The sequence below is a fragment of the Oncorhynchus kisutch genome, linkage group LG6 (genome assembly GCF_002021735.2).
Source record: "Oncorhynchus kisutch isolate 150728-3 linkage group LG6, Okis_V2, whole genome shotgun sequence".
In the NCBI taxonomy this organism is placed as follows: domain Eukaryota; kingdom Metazoa; phylum Chordata; class Actinopteri; order Salmoniformes; family Salmonidae; genus Oncorhynchus; species Oncorhynchus kisutch.
The window spans coordinates 77,004,168-77,025,148 of record NC_034179.2 but is presented as its reverse complement, the minus strand read 5'-3'; the positions used below and the strand labels follow the sequence as shown (position 1 = coordinate 77,025,148).

The 20,981-nt window shown below is 42.4% G+C and overlaps 1 protein-coding gene across 1 annotated transcript; it reads left to right on the top strand.

Annotated features, from left to right (window-relative positions):
- Positions 1-474: 474 nt before the first annotated feature.
- On the top strand, positions 475-18,733 carry LOC109893440 (prostaglandin E2 receptor EP1 subtype-like). The gene is made up of 3 exons (XM_020486670.2): positions 475-784; positions 13,292-14,208; positions 17,532-18,733. The coding sequence occupies exons 2-3, from the start codon at positions 13,336-13,338 to the stop codon at positions 17,802-17,804; spliced, it is 1,146 nt and encodes a 381-aa protein (XP_020342259.1). The 5' UTR covers positions 475-784; positions 13,292-13,335; the 3' UTR covers positions 17,805-18,733.
- The last annotated feature ends 2,248 nt before the right edge of the window (positions 18,734-20,981 follow it).

Below are 20,981 nucleotides of genomic sequence, written 5' to 3'. Positions count from 1 at the left end.
AAGAGAAAACATTTTTAAAGACGTTTCCTTCCTATCTTTTTAACCACAGATCATAGAAACCCACTGTTTTCACATATGTAGACACTGGTTTGGTGCTGGAGATTATGAATATAAGGTTGAAAAGTGGCCGAATTGCCCTTTATTAATGCTGTTATAACAAAACATTTGTCAAACTCCTGCCATCTGTTTTGTTTGAACACTGTAAGATACTGTACTTTGACATTAGGCTACATTACTTGATCTTAGGAAGTTATAGTTACATGTCAACGTGTAAAGTTGGTTGTTAAATAAAATAGTTGCATCAATAGAATATCTAATTCGTTTCCAATAAGTTATTGGGTAGCACTCCCAGTTCCCTTTCACTGAACAGTTGTAATATGGATACATGCATTCCTCTCGCGGACTCAAGACGCCCCGGGGCTGCGTCGACGCGGTACAAGTCTATAAAGAGGGCTGAGCAACGAAACAAACGTTGAATAGTAAATGGTTGGCTGTGCAACCTTTTGGAGACTGGGTCTTGATCTTGGTGACGGACTTCTCGTGCGGTTGCCCGTTTTGTTTTCTTTAGGAGAGAATGAGGCACTCCTCGGGATACATGACTTCACTATCAGCTCAGGTCACTATCAACTCAGGTTATCATTTTTGATAATAAGTAACATTCTCGTGGATGAATCCCTGAGTTTAAGGAACTTTTGAATGTCATGGTTCACAGTGAAATGATTTAACATCTGAAAACCAAAGGAATAAATCTTCATTTGTTTCTATGGATTCACTGTTTGGTCAGGTAATATCATTATTACTTATTTCACACCATTAATTATCTTCTTGTAGCCTATGATGCAGAACTAGCTATGCACATATATAACAGTTTTGACAATGCACACAGATCCCTTTTAATTTGGACATGGTAAATCATTCAGGAAATGAACAATGAACAACTATTAGTATTCTTTTTTTTTTATGGGTGAAAGTAGGGGGAAATAATTGCTTGCCTGGTCAAACGTTACACTCCATGTAATTAGTCGTTACATGCACTGCTCATCTTAAGGCTTTTTAGAAGAACCATACATGTTTTTTGTTTTACCAATAATGAGTGCACATGTATTGGGCTGAATTAGTATGATTTCATTTCGATTTTAAACCTGAAATTGTTTTCAACTCTCATTCAGCAATGTCTTTGGGTGCGTTCGTAAATTGCCTCCAGTGTGTCAGTGGCTATGTGTCGATTGTAAATTCAGAGCGTTGTCAGATGGTTTGTTCATAAATTCAGAGGCTTCGCTCTCGAGTGTTCAGAGCGCACACTGGACGCTCTGGCCGAGGAGTAGGGTTGATCCGAGCGTTCTGACCTCACGACAGCAGTCAAGCACCAAAGCTAACTGGATAAAGTTGGCTAGCTTACTTGCTACTTCCAGACAAAATGAGAGAACACCTCACTCTGACCATTTTACTCGCCCTAACGGAGTTGATTAACCTGTTTTCATGTTATCTAGAGCTTTAGTGACTGTAACTGTGCTGCTTGCAACATTTAATAACGTATGTTTTTCCTCCGACGTTTACTAACACCGGTCATATTCAACGGGTGTTGCAAGTTTGTAAATTAATCAGTTATTCTGTGCTCTGGCACACAGACGAGAATGCTCTGATATCGGAGTAGATAGAGTGAATTTACAAACGCACCCTTTGTTAGACATTTTTTTTTAGATTAGAAAAGCCAACGGAACAAGGACTGCAAATGCACCCTACAAAACTGTAGTAGCCTATGTCATGTTTGGCAAGCCAGGGGCATACCCTTTGTGTGTGTTTCTCATTAACAATGTTAAGGTATCTCTGCTACAAATCAATCCGAAATCATTGCTAGAACGAGTAACTCATGAGAAAACATATTATACAAACTAGGCACAGTATAGGATTTTATGTATACCTAATTTTGGAAGAAGTATTGTGACTCTGTTCTGTTATTCTGCATTGAAGGTTTTGAAGAAGGAAAATGATGATTTGATTGGCATCGTGTAGACTACGCCTATGGGTCTGCTATCATGATAGAGCACCTTTCACAGAACGTGTGCTATGTCACTGTCAGACACGGTCAAGACTTGAAGGAGCACCTTTCACAAGAACTGTCTTGACTTGTCCCGCATTCTCAGGTTGCGGAATACAATGAGGGGGAAGTGTGTGGCATCTGTCTACAATAGGCTTTTTAAAGGACACTAGCTAGGTTTCCATTCAGTTCACGACAATTGGCAACAGAATATTCTAAAATCCGAATAAAAACAATAGCCTGTGTGCATTTTCCCACCAGATATGTTTCCATAAAATGAATTTGTTGCGAAAAAAAAGCTGTGCGGGATGACGTAGTGCACATTAAAACAACTTTTGCGATTAAACACCCATTTACCAAAATAAAAAAAATACAAGCTAAATGGGTTTCCATCGCATTTAACTCTGATGGTTTTGTCCCCCCCCCAAAAATGCTTTATATAGCGAATGTGCCCACTCTTGTCTTGGTATGTGCGCTCTAGCGAACAGCTCCCAGATAGGCCTACAGTCCGGGTAGACTACCTACATGATGCAATTATTTATGGAGAAGAGCGAGATTATTTTTATTTGTCAAATGATGGCCAAGCACGATCATCATGTCACCAGAATAAGACTATCGATATTTATTGGAAAGGAACATCAAGCTCATCACCTTCCACTTTCACCACCATGTGAAGTTCATCATCTGTAGCCTAATAAACTGCATGCTTTCCCGACCCGATTCCTAGTGGAAAGACATCCCACCAATATCATCGCATGACTCCCAAGTTTCGATATGATGGTTATTGTATCAATATTTGCGCATAAAAGCGTTTCCACAGCCATTTCTTGCATAATTAACTTCACCAACTCAAAAAGTTATCAATTTATCTAGCTTGTTTTGTCCACATTTGGACATTTTATGACACATTTTAAGCCATCCGGCCTGTCATGACATTTTTTATCCAACATACAGTGCATTCGGAAAGTATTCAGACAGACCCCTTGACTTTTTTCACATTTTGTTTCATTACAGCCGTATTCTAAAATGGATTAAATCGTTTTCCCCCTCATCAATCTACACACAATACGTCACGTTCGTCATAACGATAAGACCAAGGCGCAGCGTGATATAAACACATTCCTCTTTAATTAACGAAGAACACATAAACAAAACGAACGTGCCGCTATGATAAACCGAGTGCTGACATGCAACGACACATATACAATAACCCACAAAACCAAAATGGAAAACGGCAACCTAAATAGGATCCCCAATCAGAGACAACAAAAAACAGCTGCCTCTGATTGGGAACCAATTCAGGCCACCATAGACCTACATTTACCTAGACATACCAAAACCCCATAGATATACAAAAAACCCTAGACAGGACAAAAACACACATACCACCCTCGTCACACCCTGACCTAACCAAAATAATAAAGAAACAAAGATAACTAAGGTCAGGGCGTGACAGTACCCCCCCCCCCCCCCCCCAAAGGTGCGGACTCTCGGCCGCAAACCTAAACCTATATGGGAGGGTCTGGGTGGGCATCTAACCTCGGTGGCGGCTCTGGTTCTGGACGCCGCCCCCCTTTACACTGAGTCCACTCTTGTAGCACTGACCCGTGGATCATCGTCGGAGGCTCTGGACTGCGGATCCTCGCCGTAAGCCCCGGGCTGGGGACCGTTGCTGGAGACCCCGGACTGGGGACCGGACTGTGGCCCGTCGTTGGAGGTTCCGGTCTGTGAACTGTCGCCGGACGCTCTGGACTGGGTACTGTCGCCGGACGCTCTGGACTGCCGAGGCTCACTATAGGCCTGGTGCGTGGTGCCGGGCACTGGTGGCACCGGGCTGGGGACACGCACCTCAGGGCGAGTGCGGGGAGCAGGAACAGGGCGTACTGGACTGCCGAGGCGCACTGTAGGCCTGCTGCAAATGCAGGGCGCTGGCACAGGACGCACTGGGCTGTGCAGACTCACCGGAAACACAGTACGCAGAGCCGGCGCAGGATATCCTGGTCCAAAGAGGTATACTGAGACCAGGAGCGCTGAGCCGGCACCCTCCTTCCTGGCTGGATGCCCATTCTAGCCCGGCCAATGCGAGGAGCTGGAATCGAACCGCATAACACGCTGCATGACCAGTAACACGCTCCCCACAGTAAGCACGAGGAGTAGGCTCAGGTCTCTGACCTGACTCATGCAATCTCATTGTGTTCCCCCCCAAAAAATGTATTGGGGCTGCCTCTCGGGCTTCCGTGCTAGCCATGTACCTTCATATCGTCGCTGTTCCTCTATTCTCCGGTATTTATCGTCGGGGTATCGCTGTTCCGCTTTCGCTGCCTCTAACTCCTCCTTAGGACTGCGATACTCCCCCGGCTATGTCCAGGGTCCTGCTCCATCTAATATCTCCTCCCAGGTCCATTTCCCCATTAAGCGCTGTTCCTCCTTTTCACGCTGCTTGGTCCTGGTTTGGTGGGTTATTCTGTCATGTTCGTCATAACGATGAGACCAAGGCGTGATATGAACACATTCCTCTTTAATTAACGAAGAACACTTAAACAAACTAACTAAACGATCGTGATGCTATGATAAACCGAGTGCTGACATGCAACTACACATAGACAATAACCCACAAAACCAACATGGAAAATGGCAACCTAAATAGGATCCCCAATCAGAGACAACGATAAACAGCTGCCTCTAATTGGGAACCAATTCAGGCCACCATAGACCTACATTTACCTAGACATACCAAAACCCCATAGATATACAAAAAACCCTAGACAGGACAAAAACATACATACCACCCTCGTCACACCCTGACCTTACTAAAATAATAAAGAAAACAAAGATAACTAAGGTCAGGGCGTGACACAATACCACATAGAGACAAAGCAAAAACAAGTTTTTAGAAATTGTTGCAAATTTATAAAAAAAAGAAGAAAAAAATGCGAAAGGGGAAATATCACATTTACATAAGTATTAAAACCTCTTTGGGCTAGACATGCCGGTAGCGCCCCACCTCGACAACATCCGTTGAAATTGCAGAGCGCGAAATTCGAAATGCAAAAACCGTAATATTAAACATTCATGAAAATACAAGTATCATACATAATTTAAAAGCTTAACTTCTTGTTAATCCAGTCTCTTTGTCAGATTTCAAAAAGGCTTTATGGCAAAAGCATACCATGCGATTATCTGAGGACAGTGCCCCGTGTACAAAAGCATTAAAAACATTTTCCAAACCAGCAGAGGGGTCACGAAAGTCAGAAATTGCGATAAAATAAATAATTTACCTTTGAAGATCTTCCTCTGTTTGCAATCCCTAGGGTCCCCGCTACAAAACAAATGGTTGTTTTGTTCGATAAAGTGCTTCTTTATATCCCAAAAAAGTTAGTTTAGTTGGCGGGCTTGATTCAGTAATCGACCTCTAATCACCATCTTAAATAGGCATGCCCCATTCAAAAAATGTTGAACCAGGAATAGATATAGCCCTTGGTTCATTCCAGACCTGTCTGCCCTTGACCAGCACAAAAATATCCTGTGGCATTCTGCATTAGCATCGAATAGCCCCCGTGATATGCAACTTTTCAGGGAAGTTAGGAATCAATATACACAGGCAGTTAGGAAAGCTAAGGCTAGCTTTTTTAAACAGAAATTTGCATCCTGCAGTACAAACTCAAAAAAGTTCTGGGACACTGTAAAGTCCATGGAGAATAAGAGCACCTCATCCCAGCTACCCACTGCTCTGAGGCTAGGAAACACTGTTACAACCGACAAATCCACTATAATTGAGAATTTCAATAAGCATTTCTCTACGGCTGGCTATGCTTTCCACCTGGCTACCCCTACCCCGTTCAACTGCCCGGCACCCTCCACAGCAACCCGCCCAAGCCCCCACCATTTCTCCTTCACCCATATCCAGATAACTGATGTTCTGAAAGAGCTGCAAAATCTGGACCCCTACAAATCAGCCAGGCTAGATAATCTGGACCCTATCTTTCTTAAATTATCTGCCGAAATTATTGCAACCCCTGTTACTAGCCTGTTCAACCTCTCTTTTGTATCGTCTGAGATTCCCAAAGATTGGAAAGCTGCCGCGGTTATCCCCCTCTTCAAAGGGGGAGACACTCTAGACACAAACTGCTACAGACCTATATCTATCCTACCCTGCATCTCTAAGGTCTTTGAAAGCCAAGTTAACAAACAGATTACTGACCATTTTCAATCACATCGTACCTTCTCCGCTATGCAATCTAGTTTCCGAGCTGGTCATGGGTGCACCTCAGCCACGCTCAAGGTCCTTAACGATATCATAACCGCCATCGATAAGAGACATTACTGTGCAGCTGCATTCATCGACCTGGCTAAGGCTTTCGACTGTCAATCACCACATTCTTATTGGCAGACTCAACAGCCTTGGTTTCTCAAATGATTGCCTCGCCTGGTTCACCAACTCCTTCTCTGATAGAGCTCAGTGTGTCAAATCGGAGGGCCTGTTGTCCGGACCTCTGGCAGTCTCTATGTGGGTGCCACAGGGTTCAATTCTCGGGTCAACTCTCTTCTCTGTATACATCAATGATGTCGCTCTTGCTGCTGGTGATTCTCTAATCCACCTCTACGCAGACGACACCATTCTGTATACTTCAGGCCCTTCTTTGGACACTGTGTTAACTGACCTCCAGACGAGCTTCAATGCCATTCAACTCTCCTTCCGTGGCCTCCAACTGCTCTTAAACGCAAATAAAACTAAATGCATGCTATTCAACCGATCATTGCCAGCACCTGCCCGCCCATCCAGCATCACTACTCTGGACGTCTCTGACTTAGAATACGTGGATAACTACAAATACCTAGGTGTCTGGCTAGACTGTAAACTCTCCTTCCAGACTCACACTAAGCATCTCCAATCAAAAATTAAATCTAGAATCGGCTTCCTATTTCCCATCAAAGCTTCCTTCACTCATGCTGCCAAACATACCCTCATAAAACTGACCATCCTACCGATCTTTGACTTCGGCGATGTCATCTATAAAATAGCCTCCAACACTCTACTCAGCAAACTGGATGTAGTCTATCACAGTGCCATCCGTTTTGTCACCAAAGCCCCATATACTACCCACCACTGCGACCTATACGCTCTCGTTGGCTGGCCTTCGCTTCATACTCAGCTCGCTGGTCACCATAGCAGCACCCACTCGTGGCACCCGATCCAGCTGGTATATCTCATTGGTCACCCCCAAAGCCAATTCCTCCTTTGGTCGCCTTTCCTTCCAGTTCTCTGCTGCCACTGACTGGAACGAACTGCAAAAATCACTGAAGCTGGAGATTCCAATCTCCCTCACTAGCTTTAAGAACCATCTGTCAGAGCAGCTCACAGATCACTGCACCTGTTCATAGCCCATCTGTATACAGCCCATCTACAGTGCCTTGCGAAAGTATTCGGCCCCCTTGAACTTTGCGACCTTTTGCCACATTTCAGGCTTCAAACATAAAGATATAAAACTGTATTTTTTTGTGAAGAATCAACAACAAGTGGGACACATGAAGTGGAACGACATTTATTGGATATTTCAAACTTTTTTAACAAATCAAAAACTGAAAAATTGGGCGTGCAAAATTATTCAGCCCCTTTACTTTCAGTGCAGCAAACTCTCTCCAGAAGTTCAGTGAGGATCTCTGAATGATCCAATGTTGACCTAAATGACTAATGATGATAAATACAATCCACCTGTGTGTAATCAAGTCTCCGTATAAATGCACCTGCACTGTGATAGTCTCAGAGGTCCGTTAAAAGCGCAGAGAGCATCATGAAGAACAAGGAACACTCGGCAGGTCCGAGATACTGTTGTGAAGAAGTTTAAAGCCGGATTTGGATACAAAAAGATTTCCCAAGCTTTAAACATCCCAAGGAGCACTGTGCAAGCGATAATATTGAAATGGAAGGAGTATCAGACCACTGCAAATCTACCAAGACCTGGCCGTCCCTCTAAACTTTCAGCTCATACAAGGAGAAGACTGATCAGAGATGCAGCCAAGAGGCCCATGATCACTCTGAATGAACTGCAGAGATCTACAGCTGAGGTGGGAGACTCTGTCCATTGGACAACAATCAGTCGTATATTGCACAAATCTGGCCTTTATGGAAGAGTGGCAAGAAGAAAGCCATTTCTTAAAGATATCCATAAAAAGTGTTGTTTAAAGTTTGCCACAAGCCACCTGGGAGACACACCAAACATGTGGAAGAAGGTGCTCTGGTCAGATGAAACCAAAATGGAACTTTTTGCCAACAATGCAAAACGTCACCCTGAACACACCATCTCCACTGTCAAACATGGTGGTGGCAGCATCATGGTTTGGGCCTGCTTTTCTTCAGCAGGGACAGGGAAGATGGTTAAAATTGCTGGGAAGATGGATGGAGCCAAATACAGGACCATTCTGGAAGAAAACCTGATGGAGTCTGCAAAAGACCTGAGACTGGGACGGAGATTTGTCTTCCAACAAGACAATGATACACTAAGGTACACTACTGACGATGCGCTCCCCAAATTTCACCAGGCTCACTGTTCATTAACTCTTGGAAGTGCTTGCACAAAGGATAGTAACATCTCATCCTGTGTTCTTGGAATCTGAATATCTGGACTTGTCCAGTGACTGCTGAGAAAGATCAGCTGACAACAGGGGAAGGTCCTTGTGGCGGCACGGAGAGACGGCTGACAGGAGGGAATAGACCACACTGGGACAGTCATGGGGTAGCTTCCCATTTCTGTAGTTTCCCATGCGTCGCAGTATGTTGGAAACACCCGCTTTAGCTACAGAAAGTCAACATACGAGAATACCCCTAGAGTCTGCGAGAGCGGGGGCGGAAGATGACTCATCGGCTGACAACATGGTAACGACTGGACCGGAAACGACTACGAGTAATGAGAGCACAGCACAAGAGAACACCACAGCAACTGTCACAAGTTCTGCTGCAACAGCGGGCCACAAACAGATGCAGGTATGTGTCTATGGTTGGAGGAAAGTTACATCACACCATGGGTTGAGGATCCACCAGGGGAAGAAGGGGTGTTTGGTTAAAGAGAGACCGAGGCCTCGCATTGATTACTTTCTGTGAAAGCGATCAAATCAGTCGAATGAAGCACAGCAACTGGACGCAAACCATAGTTTGCAGTGCATCAGTACCACTGTCATGGAGGACGTAAACTCAAGCACCGAAGTAACAACTGAGGTGGAACCAACAACAGGAGTGGAACTCACCGAGCCTCCCAGACCTGCAGTCGAGAGGAGACTACCAGGGCACAGACCATATGTGAAGTGGCCCGGCGCCAGTGACAAGAAGTTGTGGGAAACAGTGAATACTGATGTTGGCTATCATCAACAAGGCAACTCCTATGACTAATTGGGAATGGGACGCAAGCGTAGGATTGATCACCCTGTCGCTGGCCGCCTTTGGGGAGGGTGTATAGTGTGAAAGGCCGAAACACCCTAGGAACCAAAGGTACACTACTGACGATGCGCTCCCCAAATTTCACCAGGCTCACTGTTCATTAACTCTTGGAAGTGCTTGCACAAAGGATAGTAACATCTCATCCTGTGTTCTTGGAATCAAATGATCCAAAACATAAAGCAAAATCTACAATGGAATGGTTCAAAAATAAACATATCCAGGTGTTAGAATGGCCAAGTCAAAGTCCAGACCTGAATCCAATCGAGAATCTGTGGAAAGAACTGAAAACTGCTGTTCACAAATGCTCTCCATCCAACCTCACTGAGCTCGAGCTGTTTTGCAAGGAGGAATGGGAAAAATGTTCAGTCTCTCGATGTGCAAAACTGATAGAGACATACCCCAAGCGACTTACAGCTGTAATCACAGCAAAAGGTGACGCTACAAAGTATTAACTTAAGGGGGCTGAATAATTTTGCACACCCAATCTTTCAGTTTTTGATTTGTTAAAAAAGTTTGAAATATCCAATAAATGTCGTTCCACTTCATGATTGTGTCCCACTTGTTGTTGATTCTTCACAAAAAAAATACAGTTTTATATCTTTATGTTTGAAGCCTGAAATGTGGCAAAAGGTCGCAAAGTTCAAGGGGGCCAAATACTTTCGCAAGGCACTGTATCTACCTCATGCCCATACTGTATTTATTTGCACCACAGTATCTCTACTTGCACATCCATCTTTTGCACATCTACCATTCCAGTGTTTAATTGCCATATTGTAATTACTTCGCCACCATGACCTATTTATTGCCTTAACTCCCTATTTGACCTTATTTGCACTCACTGTATATAGACTTTGTCTTCTTTTTTTTACTGTATTTTTGGCTGTGTTTTGTTCTTTCCAAGTGTAACTCTGTGTTGTTGTATGTGTCGAACTGCTATGCTTTATCTTGGCCAGGTCGCAGTTGCAAATGAGAACTTGTTCTCAACTAGCTTACCTGGTTAAATAAAGGTTAAAAAAAATACTCACAGACATTATTGTAACAGTTTTAGAAACTTCAGAGTGTTTTCTATCCAATACTACCAATATATGCATATCCTAGCTTCTGGGCCTGAGTAACATGTAGTTTACTCTCGACACCCCCGAATGCTGCCTCCTATTCCGAAGAAGTTAAGACTACCGATATGGAGGACCAAAAAAGCCGATGCCGATTAATCGGCCGATTTTGAAAAACATTTATTTGTAATAATGACAATTACAACAATACTGAATGAACACTTATTTTAACTTAATATAATACATAAATAAAATCTATTTAGCCTCAAGTAAATAATGAAACATGTTCAATTTGGTTTAAATAATGCAAAAACAAAGTGTTGGAGAAGAAAGTAAAAGTGCAATATGTGCTATGTAAGAAAGCTAACCTTTCAGTTCCTTGCTCAGAACATGAGAACATATGAAAGCTGGTGGTTCCTTTTAACATGAGTCTTCAATATTCCCAGGTAAGAAGTTTTAGGTTGTAGTTATTATAGGAATTATAGGACTATTTCCCTCTATGCCATTTCATTAACCTTTGACTATTGGATGTTCTTATTGGCACTTTAGTATTGCCAGTGTAACAGTATAGCTTCTGTCCCTCTCCTCGCTCCTCCCTGGGCTCGAACCAGCAACACAACGACAACAGCCACCATCGAAGCAGCGTTACCCATGCAGAGCAAGGGGAACAACTACTAGAAGGCTCAGAGCGAGTGACGTTTGAAACGCTATTAGCGCTCGCTAACTAGCTAGCCATTTCACAGCCAGTTCTCCCATCTCCAGAGAGGAACTCTGGAGCTTTGTCAGAGTGACCATCGAGTTCTTGGTCACCTCCCTGACCAAGCTCTTCTCCCTCTATTGCTCAGTTTGGCTGGGCGCCAGCTCTAGGAATAGTCTTGGTGGTTCCAATCTTCTTTCATTTTACAATGATGGAGGCCACTGTCATGACGTTGCCCTCTTTGGGTACAGCGAGCACCATCACCCGCTCTCTGCTCCTTCAACCAGGCTGCTGTGGTCAGTGAGGTCGTATATTCCTAGGGAAGACCCTGCCACATGGCCACACAGTATAGAGATAGAGTGAAGTTTCATAGAGAACAAAGGAATTTCTTCCACCTCACAGAACTTGAGGTCCGAACAACGTTTACGTTCCGGAGAAGGTATAAAAGATCGGTGAAGAATCCAGCTATGAACTGGTCCGTTTGTTACAACTTGGGGAAGCTCATGGGAGACGGTGAGGCCACATTACCATAACGCTGTTTATATAATATCCTCAGATATGAGGTTTACATCTAATTGTTGTATAAGATGAATGAGTGAGTATGATACTGTTTGTAAAATTGTGTAATGTGATTTTGGAATGTTTAATGAAGGAAACTCCAATTCCCTTTTGAGTTTAACTAAATCAGAGGACCGCCCATGAGCCCAGTTAGGGTCAGGCATCCTGGGACAGCCCCTTTTCTGCAATTCCGAATAAAACCCCAATCTTGAGAATTCCTCAAGTAGACCATGTTTCTCTCAATCACGGGAGGACAAAGGTTGCAGACCATTGCTGAATCTTTTAACCATACCACGTGGTTAAACTCTTAGACTATCGATACCGACAGAATAAGTCTTTGATATTAATTACTAGTCTGCAGCTCGGAATTCGGTATCATTGAACGCGAAGAACGACAACTGCCGAAACATCCCTTCAATAACGAATGAATGAATGTCACTCTGAACAACAACTATCTACTGTTTGTTTATGCATTTCTGTGAATGACTTAGTAATAAATAAATGATTTAAGACAATTGATGTATGGATGACTCATAGTGAAGACTGGGTTCGTGCAGATAACCAACAATTTACTACGTTTGGAATGAGACTAACTAACGTGAGTTAAATGAAATAATTCATTAATCAGAGGACTATTGATCAGATATGAAAATATCTTCAAGGTTATATTGGGAAATTATAATTTTGTAATCTGAATATTTTCCTTGGTGCCCCGACTTCCTAGTTCATTACAGTTACATGATTAATCAGTTTGATCGCGTAATACTAATTACAGAAAATCTTTGAGAAAAACTGAGTCTTCAATTTAATGATAGTAAAGACACGACACCACTGTATTCTTGGGGACCTTCAATAATACAGACATATATTTTTTGGTACCCTTCCCCAGATCTGTGCCTCGACACAATCCTGTCTCAGAGCTCTACGGACAATTTCTTCGACATCATGGCTTGTTTTTTTCTCTGACGGGATGTTTCCAAATCATGTCCAATTAAGTTGTAGAAACATCTCAAGGATGATCAATGAAAACAGGGTGCACCTGAGCTCAATTTTGAGTCTCATAGCAAAGGGTCTGAATACTTACGTAAATAAGGTATTTCTGTTTTTTGTTTTTAATAAATTAGCAAAAATCTCTTTGTCATTATGAGGAATTGTTAATAGATTGATGTGGAAAATGTTTTATTTAATCCATTTTAGAATAAGGCTGTAACGTAACAAAAAGGGGTCTGAATATTTTCCGAATGCACTGTACTTTTCTCGCATAATAAGGTTGGATGGAGACCTGGTTTATGACAGAAAATAATCTATACATAATGCAGGATAATATTTATTGTTGTTAGGTAATAACAGAATACTGAATGAGTTTTCGTTTCCCCAGTAAACTTTGTATTTATGCTATGTATAATAGGCTATTGGTTAAGTTTGGTTATGGTAGTACTATATATTAGTGAGGTTAGGAGTTCTTCCAGGTCAACTGGTCAGTATATTAATCATAACACCTTTCCTATTTTCAGTGCCTTATCACTCTGAGGACCCCGATGACTACCTGAGGCCAGTGATGTTGGCCATGCAGCACTACAACTCCTCAGGCCTGGCTGCTCCCAATCTCCTCCCCAACCAGACCTGGGGGGTGGAGGGTGTGCCGGCCATGGCCTGGAGGGCAAACATCACCACAGAGAGGCCCATGTCTCCCCCCAGTAACCCCACTGCAGCTGGCCTCTCCATGACACTGGGCATCCTGTCCAACATCGTGGCCCTGGTCATCCTGGCGAAAGCCTATGCCCGTCTGCGCCGCCGCTCCAAGGCCACCTTCCTGCTCTTCGCCAGTTCCCTGGTAGCCACAGACTTTGCCGGCCACGTCATCCCCGGTGCCCTGGTGTTGAGGCTGTACTCAGCTGGGGCTGCGACTGGGCCCTTAGGTCTCGCTGCCACCGATGCCCCCTGCCAGTTCCTAGGGGGTAGCATGGTGTTCTTCGGCTTGTGCCCATTGTTCCTGGGCTGTGCCATGGCTGCTGAGCGCTGCCTGGGTGTCACACAGCCCCTGCTCCATGCCTCACTGGTCACCACGGCTCGCACCAAGATGGCACTAGCTCTCATCTGGCTGCTGGCTCTGTGTGTGGCCTTTCTGCCCTTCTTCAGGCTGGGGGCCTACACCTACCAGTACCCCGGGACCTGGTGCTTCATCAGTGTCCTGGGAGAGACTCAGGAGACGGACGTGGCCTTTGTCATGCTGTTCTCTGGACTGGGCCTGGCCTCTCTGACTGTGGCCCTGGTGTGTAATACCATCAGTGGGGTCACGCTGGTGCTTGCCAGACTGCGTAAGAAGTGTAAGACCTGCTACCGTCGCTCAGCCAAGTCCCATGACATTGAGATGGTGGCCCAGCTGGTGGGCATTATGATCACTTCTTGCATCTGCTGGAGCCCCCTGCTGGTGAGTTGGAAAAGTTCAGTTCACTGAAGTTCACAATTCTGCATGAATCAGGTTAGGGGTCAAAACTATCTTTATTGTGTTCCATTCGGGAATGAAGGTCTCTTTTCAGTCCTTATCATGGAAATTCAGTGCTACAGCATGATTGAAAGGCAATGCTCCCACGTTAGCGGCTACTGCATCCACGGTAAACACTTCGTATGTCTGCTCAATCGGGAAATCCCACATGAAAAAAGACTAGTATACTATGGTATAAATCAGGGCTCTCCAACGCTGTTCCTGGAAAGCTGCCTTGTAGGTTTTTGCTCAAATCCCAATCTAGCGCACCTGATTCTAATAAGTATCTGGTTGATAAACTGAATCAGGTTAGTTACAACTGGGGTTGGAGTGAAAACCTACGGGAGTGTCGCTCTCCAGGAGCAGGGTTGGAGAGCCCTGGTTTAAATACTATAGTATTCACTGTAGTGTTTTTGTCGACTTCCCTGTATTATTCACTGTAGTGCTTTGCAATATATTAATGTAGTATTTACTATGGTGTTTTTGTTTTATTATTTTTGACATAGAAGTAGAGGCTTTCTCTTTCATGAAACCTACTAAATGAGCACAAATTCCATAACCTGTAAGTCAATCAGCCAGCCTGAAATCTTACCAAAAAATTCAACACTTCTGCTATTTTCTATTACATAATATATTCTATACTTGGCATGTAGGTTTCTCACTTATGGGTGGCACAAAAAAAAAATGTAAATGTACCTTTATTTTACTAGGCAAGTCAGTTAAGAACAAATTCTTATTTTCAATGATGGCCTAGGAACAGTGGGTTAACTGCCTGTTCAGGGGCAGAACGACGGATTTGTACCTTGTCAGCTCAGGGATTTGAACTTGCAACCTTCCGGTTACTAATCCAACGCTCTAACCACTAGGCTACCCTGCCGCCCCATTGGAATATGGGGAGGGGAATGGGCAGGGTATATGCAAATTAAATACTGTCGTCTTTAATATAATAAAAAAGGTTTGTTTGTGCGGACTGTAGTGTTTTTGCGGACATTACTGTAGTATTTACTATTTTGCGGATCATACTGTAATATTAACTGTAGTATTCTACAGTATACTACAACATTCTATAGTAAGTACTACACATGATTGAGGGATACTACAATGTGTAGTATATTATTCTACAGTATACTACAGTTTACTATAGAATTCTATAGTAAACTGTAGTAATTTTTCATGTGGGTTACATTTACATTTCTATTGCGCTTCAGCAATACAGATTGAATAGAGCCTGTGGGAAAAGTTACAGGGGAGAAGAGGGGGGATGAATGAGCCAATTGGAAGCTGGGGATGATTACTTGGCCATAATGGTATGAGGGCCAGAATGGAGATGAAGCCAGGACACTGAGAACACCCCAACTCTTAAGATAAGTGCATTGGGATCTTTAGTGACCACAGAGAGTCTGTCTCACCCAAAAGACGGCACCCTGCACAGGGAAATGTCCCCAATCAATGTCCTGGGATCTTTTTGTTTTTGACTAGAGGAAAGAGTGCCTCTTACTGGCCCTCCAACATCACTTCCAGCAGCATCTGGTCGCCCATCCAGGGCCAACCAGGACCGACCCACCCTGTTAAGCTTCAGAGACAAACCAGTAGTGAGATGCAGGGTGGTAAAAGCATGAAATAATATTGTAAAAATGCTCAGCTAACAAAAGTATTTCATCCTCTCGGTAAATCTCCAAGATATTCTGCCTGAAATAATATAGAAAATCTCTAACAATCCAGTAATATTTCATCCTCTTTTTGTACACCTTCTGAAATAGACACTTTCCAGTTCCCAGTCATAAACACTATGATTCAGAATACTGCACCTAAAACAGATGGATAGACATGGTGTACTGCACCAAGTGTATAAATGAATAGTCATGGTGGGCCCTTGCATTGACTAGATGGAATAAATTATTTAAGGTAATGCCATTATGAAGGGCTTGAATAACAGATTTCAGATTGGGTGACATTGAAAATTTTACAGCTTCTCTCCTTTTCCAGTCTTCTGGGAAAGAGGAATATTAGCCAACTAAAATCATTTCATACAAAAACATGGTGATGGTTTGAAGATTTTTTAATCAAGGATATATATTTTTTTACAATTCCAATACTAAGAATTTTGTATAAACTGTTAATATGTTGTAACAGAGGAATAGTCAAAAACAAAATGCAACGGGAAACGTGTTCATCTTTATTTTAAGGAACTGAACACGGAATACAAAAAAGAACAAAAGAAAGACCCGAAACAGTCCTGCAAGGTGACACAAACACTAAACAGAAATACAACTACCTATGATTCCCAATCAGAGACAACGATAGACAGCTGTCCCTGACTGAGAACCATACCAGGCCGAAACATAGAAATACAAAAACCTAGACGTACAAACATAGAATGCTCACCCAAATCACACCCTGACCAAACAACAATAGAAACATACAAAGCAATCTACATTCAGGTCCAATTTAAAAGTAACCATTCATTTTGACACATAAACTGTGAGAAGTGAAAGAGGACAGACTATAAACCATGCTTCAAATTATGGCAGCCTGTTACTTGTCATCACTGGGTCTGTTAAAACTTAGAGTAGCCTTGAGCACCCCCCCCCCCCTCTTGTTCCTTCTCCCAAATATGCATTGTTCTTTATTTAGAACATTGTCAAATCAAATTTATAAAGCCCTTCTTACATCAGCTGATATCTCAAAGTGCTGTACAGAAACCCAGCCTAAAACCCCAAACAGCAAGCAATGCAGGTGTAGAAGCATGTTATGTGCATTAAAAGTGTATATTAATGGATTTCTCACCTGGAAGACATTACGCCCATTAATGTCAGTAGTTGACCTGTTGATTTGCACAATACTGCACAAAAGTTGGGCCCAAATATAATTACTGATGTGTGAACTAAATAGGAACAGCTTAGCATACATGTTTTACTGTTGGGGAGATGTAAGAACCATTACAGAGGCATTGTTTGTGCTTAAAATCTCTTAATGAGCTGTGGCCAATTGTTATAAAAATTGTAAATAAGATTTATAAGGCTACAACTTTGAGCCTGTGATTTCTAACATCAGTAAAGCTATTCATAGGAACACGTTGTGAAGATGCATTTTGACTGCTACCTTTATTCATTTTTTTTGTTAACATGTGGCACTCTACAGTGTTGGGCAATGTATATAAATTACTAGCAGTGTATGCAGATTGATGCAAATATATATACACCAGCTGAACATATCTATATCCTGCACAACCACTGTAAAACTAACCCAGGTATCTGTGTTACTTGCAGATCTTTGGCCTGATGTCAGTCACATGGTCCTATAGCGGTTCCATAGGCAATGACCAGGACACATACAGGAGGTTGATGGTGATGGGCGTCCGGCTGGCCTCCTGGAACCAGATCCTGGACCCCTGGGTCTACATTTTGCTGCGCCGGGCCGTGCTGAGGAAGATCTATCGCATCACCAAGAGCCGGGCCAGCTTCAAGAACAGCACCTTCCGCCATTGGGACATCAGCTCCTTCCAGAACTCTGAGAAAATAAACACTGTCAACAGGATCTGAGGGAGAAGAAAACACACAGACAGAAAGAGACTGGCATCTTATCATGGTCCTTTGTTGTTCTTGGGGCTTTATTTGCCACCCAACTCAACATGCTGGATTGAGGAGAAGACTGAACATCCAGCAGTAGGATCTAACAGCAGTGTTGGTGTATCACACAAAAGGAAATACCTATTGCCTATAAGACCTATGTTCCTTTATTGAGAACTGTGTGTCTGCCTGACTGTGAAAGTCTATGGGGTTTGGGATTGAAATCATCATCCTCCAGATCTTGGATCTCTTTCAGATTGATTTGATTGGCCAGTAAGACCTGCTTTGACTGTTGTGGAGAAGTCTCATCATTTTATGGGAAACAGCCAAGCCAGACTATACTCAAACAAATTAAATGTCATAAATTGATTTACAACAAAACATTCTGACCAAGTAAGGACAGTATGCCTCACCTGGATACTGGAGACCTAGCACAGATAAATCTGCCCAAGGAGAAGGGTTTGTTGTAAAAGTGTCTGGTAGGTCACGCAACATGAGTCTTTCTCTGTGTACATAACTGTACATGAAATGAAGCTGCCTATAAGATAAACAACAAACATCTCAAATTATATATACGTGTTTGTGTGTGTTACTGTCAGTGTTTTTTGGAGTTCATACTTTGTTTGTGGAAAAGTCAAAGTGCACTTTGACACATCATGAAGTCAGTGGCACTATGCCAAAGCAAAGTAAAGGCTGTGCTTTTACCTGTGCTTGAAGATGTGAAAGACATACAGTATGTGTCAAACTTGTAATGCTATTGACGTGTGAAGTGTGTGTGTGTGTGTGTGTGTGTATTTATTGCTTATATTGTTTCCCCAATTGTCTGGGGACCTAAATGAAGCTAAGTGTTGCAAAAGCTATCAAAATGTAATGTTGTCTAATAAAGTTTAAGTTGCCGGTTATCCTTTTTTACTGAAAAACATGTGATTTTATTTTTCTTTAAAAGAAAATGTATCCCAGCCCCCGTCCCCACAGGAGATATTTTGCATGTCGATAGGCCGTCATTGTAAATAATAATTTGTTCTTAACTGACTTGCATAGTTAAATAAAGGTTCAATAAAAATAAAATAAAATAAACCACAAAATGGTCTGTCATCCCAGGAGAGAACAGAGGTGTGGAAAATGTCCTCTGATAGGGGATGTAGTAACAGAAATGATCTCAGTATAGGTATGAATTGATACAAGTTTTCATTACTCCATCAATTGCAATGGTTGTAACGAATGTTAATTATTACTGAGTAAAGTGGTCTGTAATGGCTCATATTGATGAACTACCACATAATTTCCTGCAATACACACAACGCCTTACAATTACATAAATTTTCTCTGAAGTTTATGGAATTCTATGAATTCATAGAATTCTATGAATTTAGGTTTGCTTGTATAGTAGTAGGTAACAGTAGAAAAGACAATGACACAAGTACACAAATGGAGTCTTATACCCTGACTACACCGCTCGTGTCGCAAAATACATTTAGGAATCTATGTTATTCAATTATTGCACCCAGACTGCTCACAAGCGTCTGCGTGTCATCTCCTCATTGGTTATACCCACGTGGGTGATTGACAGACGAACTGTTGCCGGTTGTCGTGGTAATACTCTGAAAGTTTAGATGCCAATCACTATATAAGTTAAACGATGAAAAGGCCTGGAAGGAGGAGAGATGACTAGAAACGATTCGGTTGACCGTTTTTATGTGTGGATTAATTGTCAGAGTAGAGGACCTTGTGCATTTCAGGTAAAATAACAACTCAAATTAGCTAGCAACAGCAAGCTAGCTAAATAGGACAAATTAGCTAGCAAGTGCAAGCTAAATTTCCATAAATGTTTAATGCTTTTCGATCTGTATCCAAATTCATGTCATTGGTTCAGAGTTTGTTTGATATTTTAACCTGCGTGTCGTGATCGCGTTTGGTGTAGGGGGACAAAATACATTTATGCATGATGGCGCACATGCGCAGCCTGGTTTGGGTTCCGTGTTAGATCTTTGCTCATGTCTAAAGTGCAACAGTGCTTTCACAGGATTAGATATGTTGCCAACAGTTACACAAAACGGACAAAAAACAATTACAAACAATGCTTCTTCATGAAAAAAAGAGAACAAGTAGTCACTGCATTCAAACATAAACAGTAAATATTTTAGAAACACAAATATAATGAACAAAAATATAAACGCAACATGTAACATGTTGGTCCCATGTTTCATAAGCGGAAGTAAAAGATCACAGAAATGTTCCATATGCACAAAAGGCTTATTTCTCTCAAATTTTGTGCACAAATTTGTTTACATGCATGTTAGTGAGTGTTTCTATTTCACCAAGATAATACATCCACCTGACAGGTCTGGAAAATCAAGAAGCTGATTAAATAGCATGATCATTACACATGGGCACCTTGTGCTGGGGACAATAAAAGGCTTCTCTAAAATGTGCAATGCTACAGATATCTCAAGTTTTGAGGGAGCATGCAGTTGGCATGCTGACTGCAGGAAAGTCCACCAGAACTGTTGCCAGAAAATGTCATGTTTATTTCTCTACAATAGCCAGCCGCCTCCAACTTCATTTGAGAGAATTTGGCAGTATGTCCAACTGGCCTCACAACCGCAGACCACGTGTATGGCGTTGTGTGGACGAGCGGTTTGCTAATGTCAATGTTGTGAACTGAGTGCCCCATGTTGGTGGTGGCGTTATAGTATGGGCAGGCATAAGCTACGGTCAACCAACACAATTGCATTTTATCGATGGCAATTTGTACAGAGATACCGTGACAAGATCCTGAGGTTCATAGTCATCAAATCAAATTGCATTGGTCACATACAGACCAATAGATGTTATTGCAGGTGTAGCGAAATGCTTGTGTTCCTAGCTCCAACAGTGCAGTAATATCTAACAATTCACAACAATACACACAAATCTAAAGTAAAAGAATGGAGTTAAGAAATATATAAATATTAGGACTAGCAATGTCGGAGAGGTATTACCTAAAATACGTTAGAATAGAATACAGTATATACATATGAAATGAGTAAAGCAGTACGTAAACATTAAAGCAGTTTTTTGTGCCATTCTTCCGCCGCCATCATCTCATGTTTCAACAAGATAATGCACAGCCCCATTTCGGAAGGATCTGTACACAATTCCTGGAAGCTG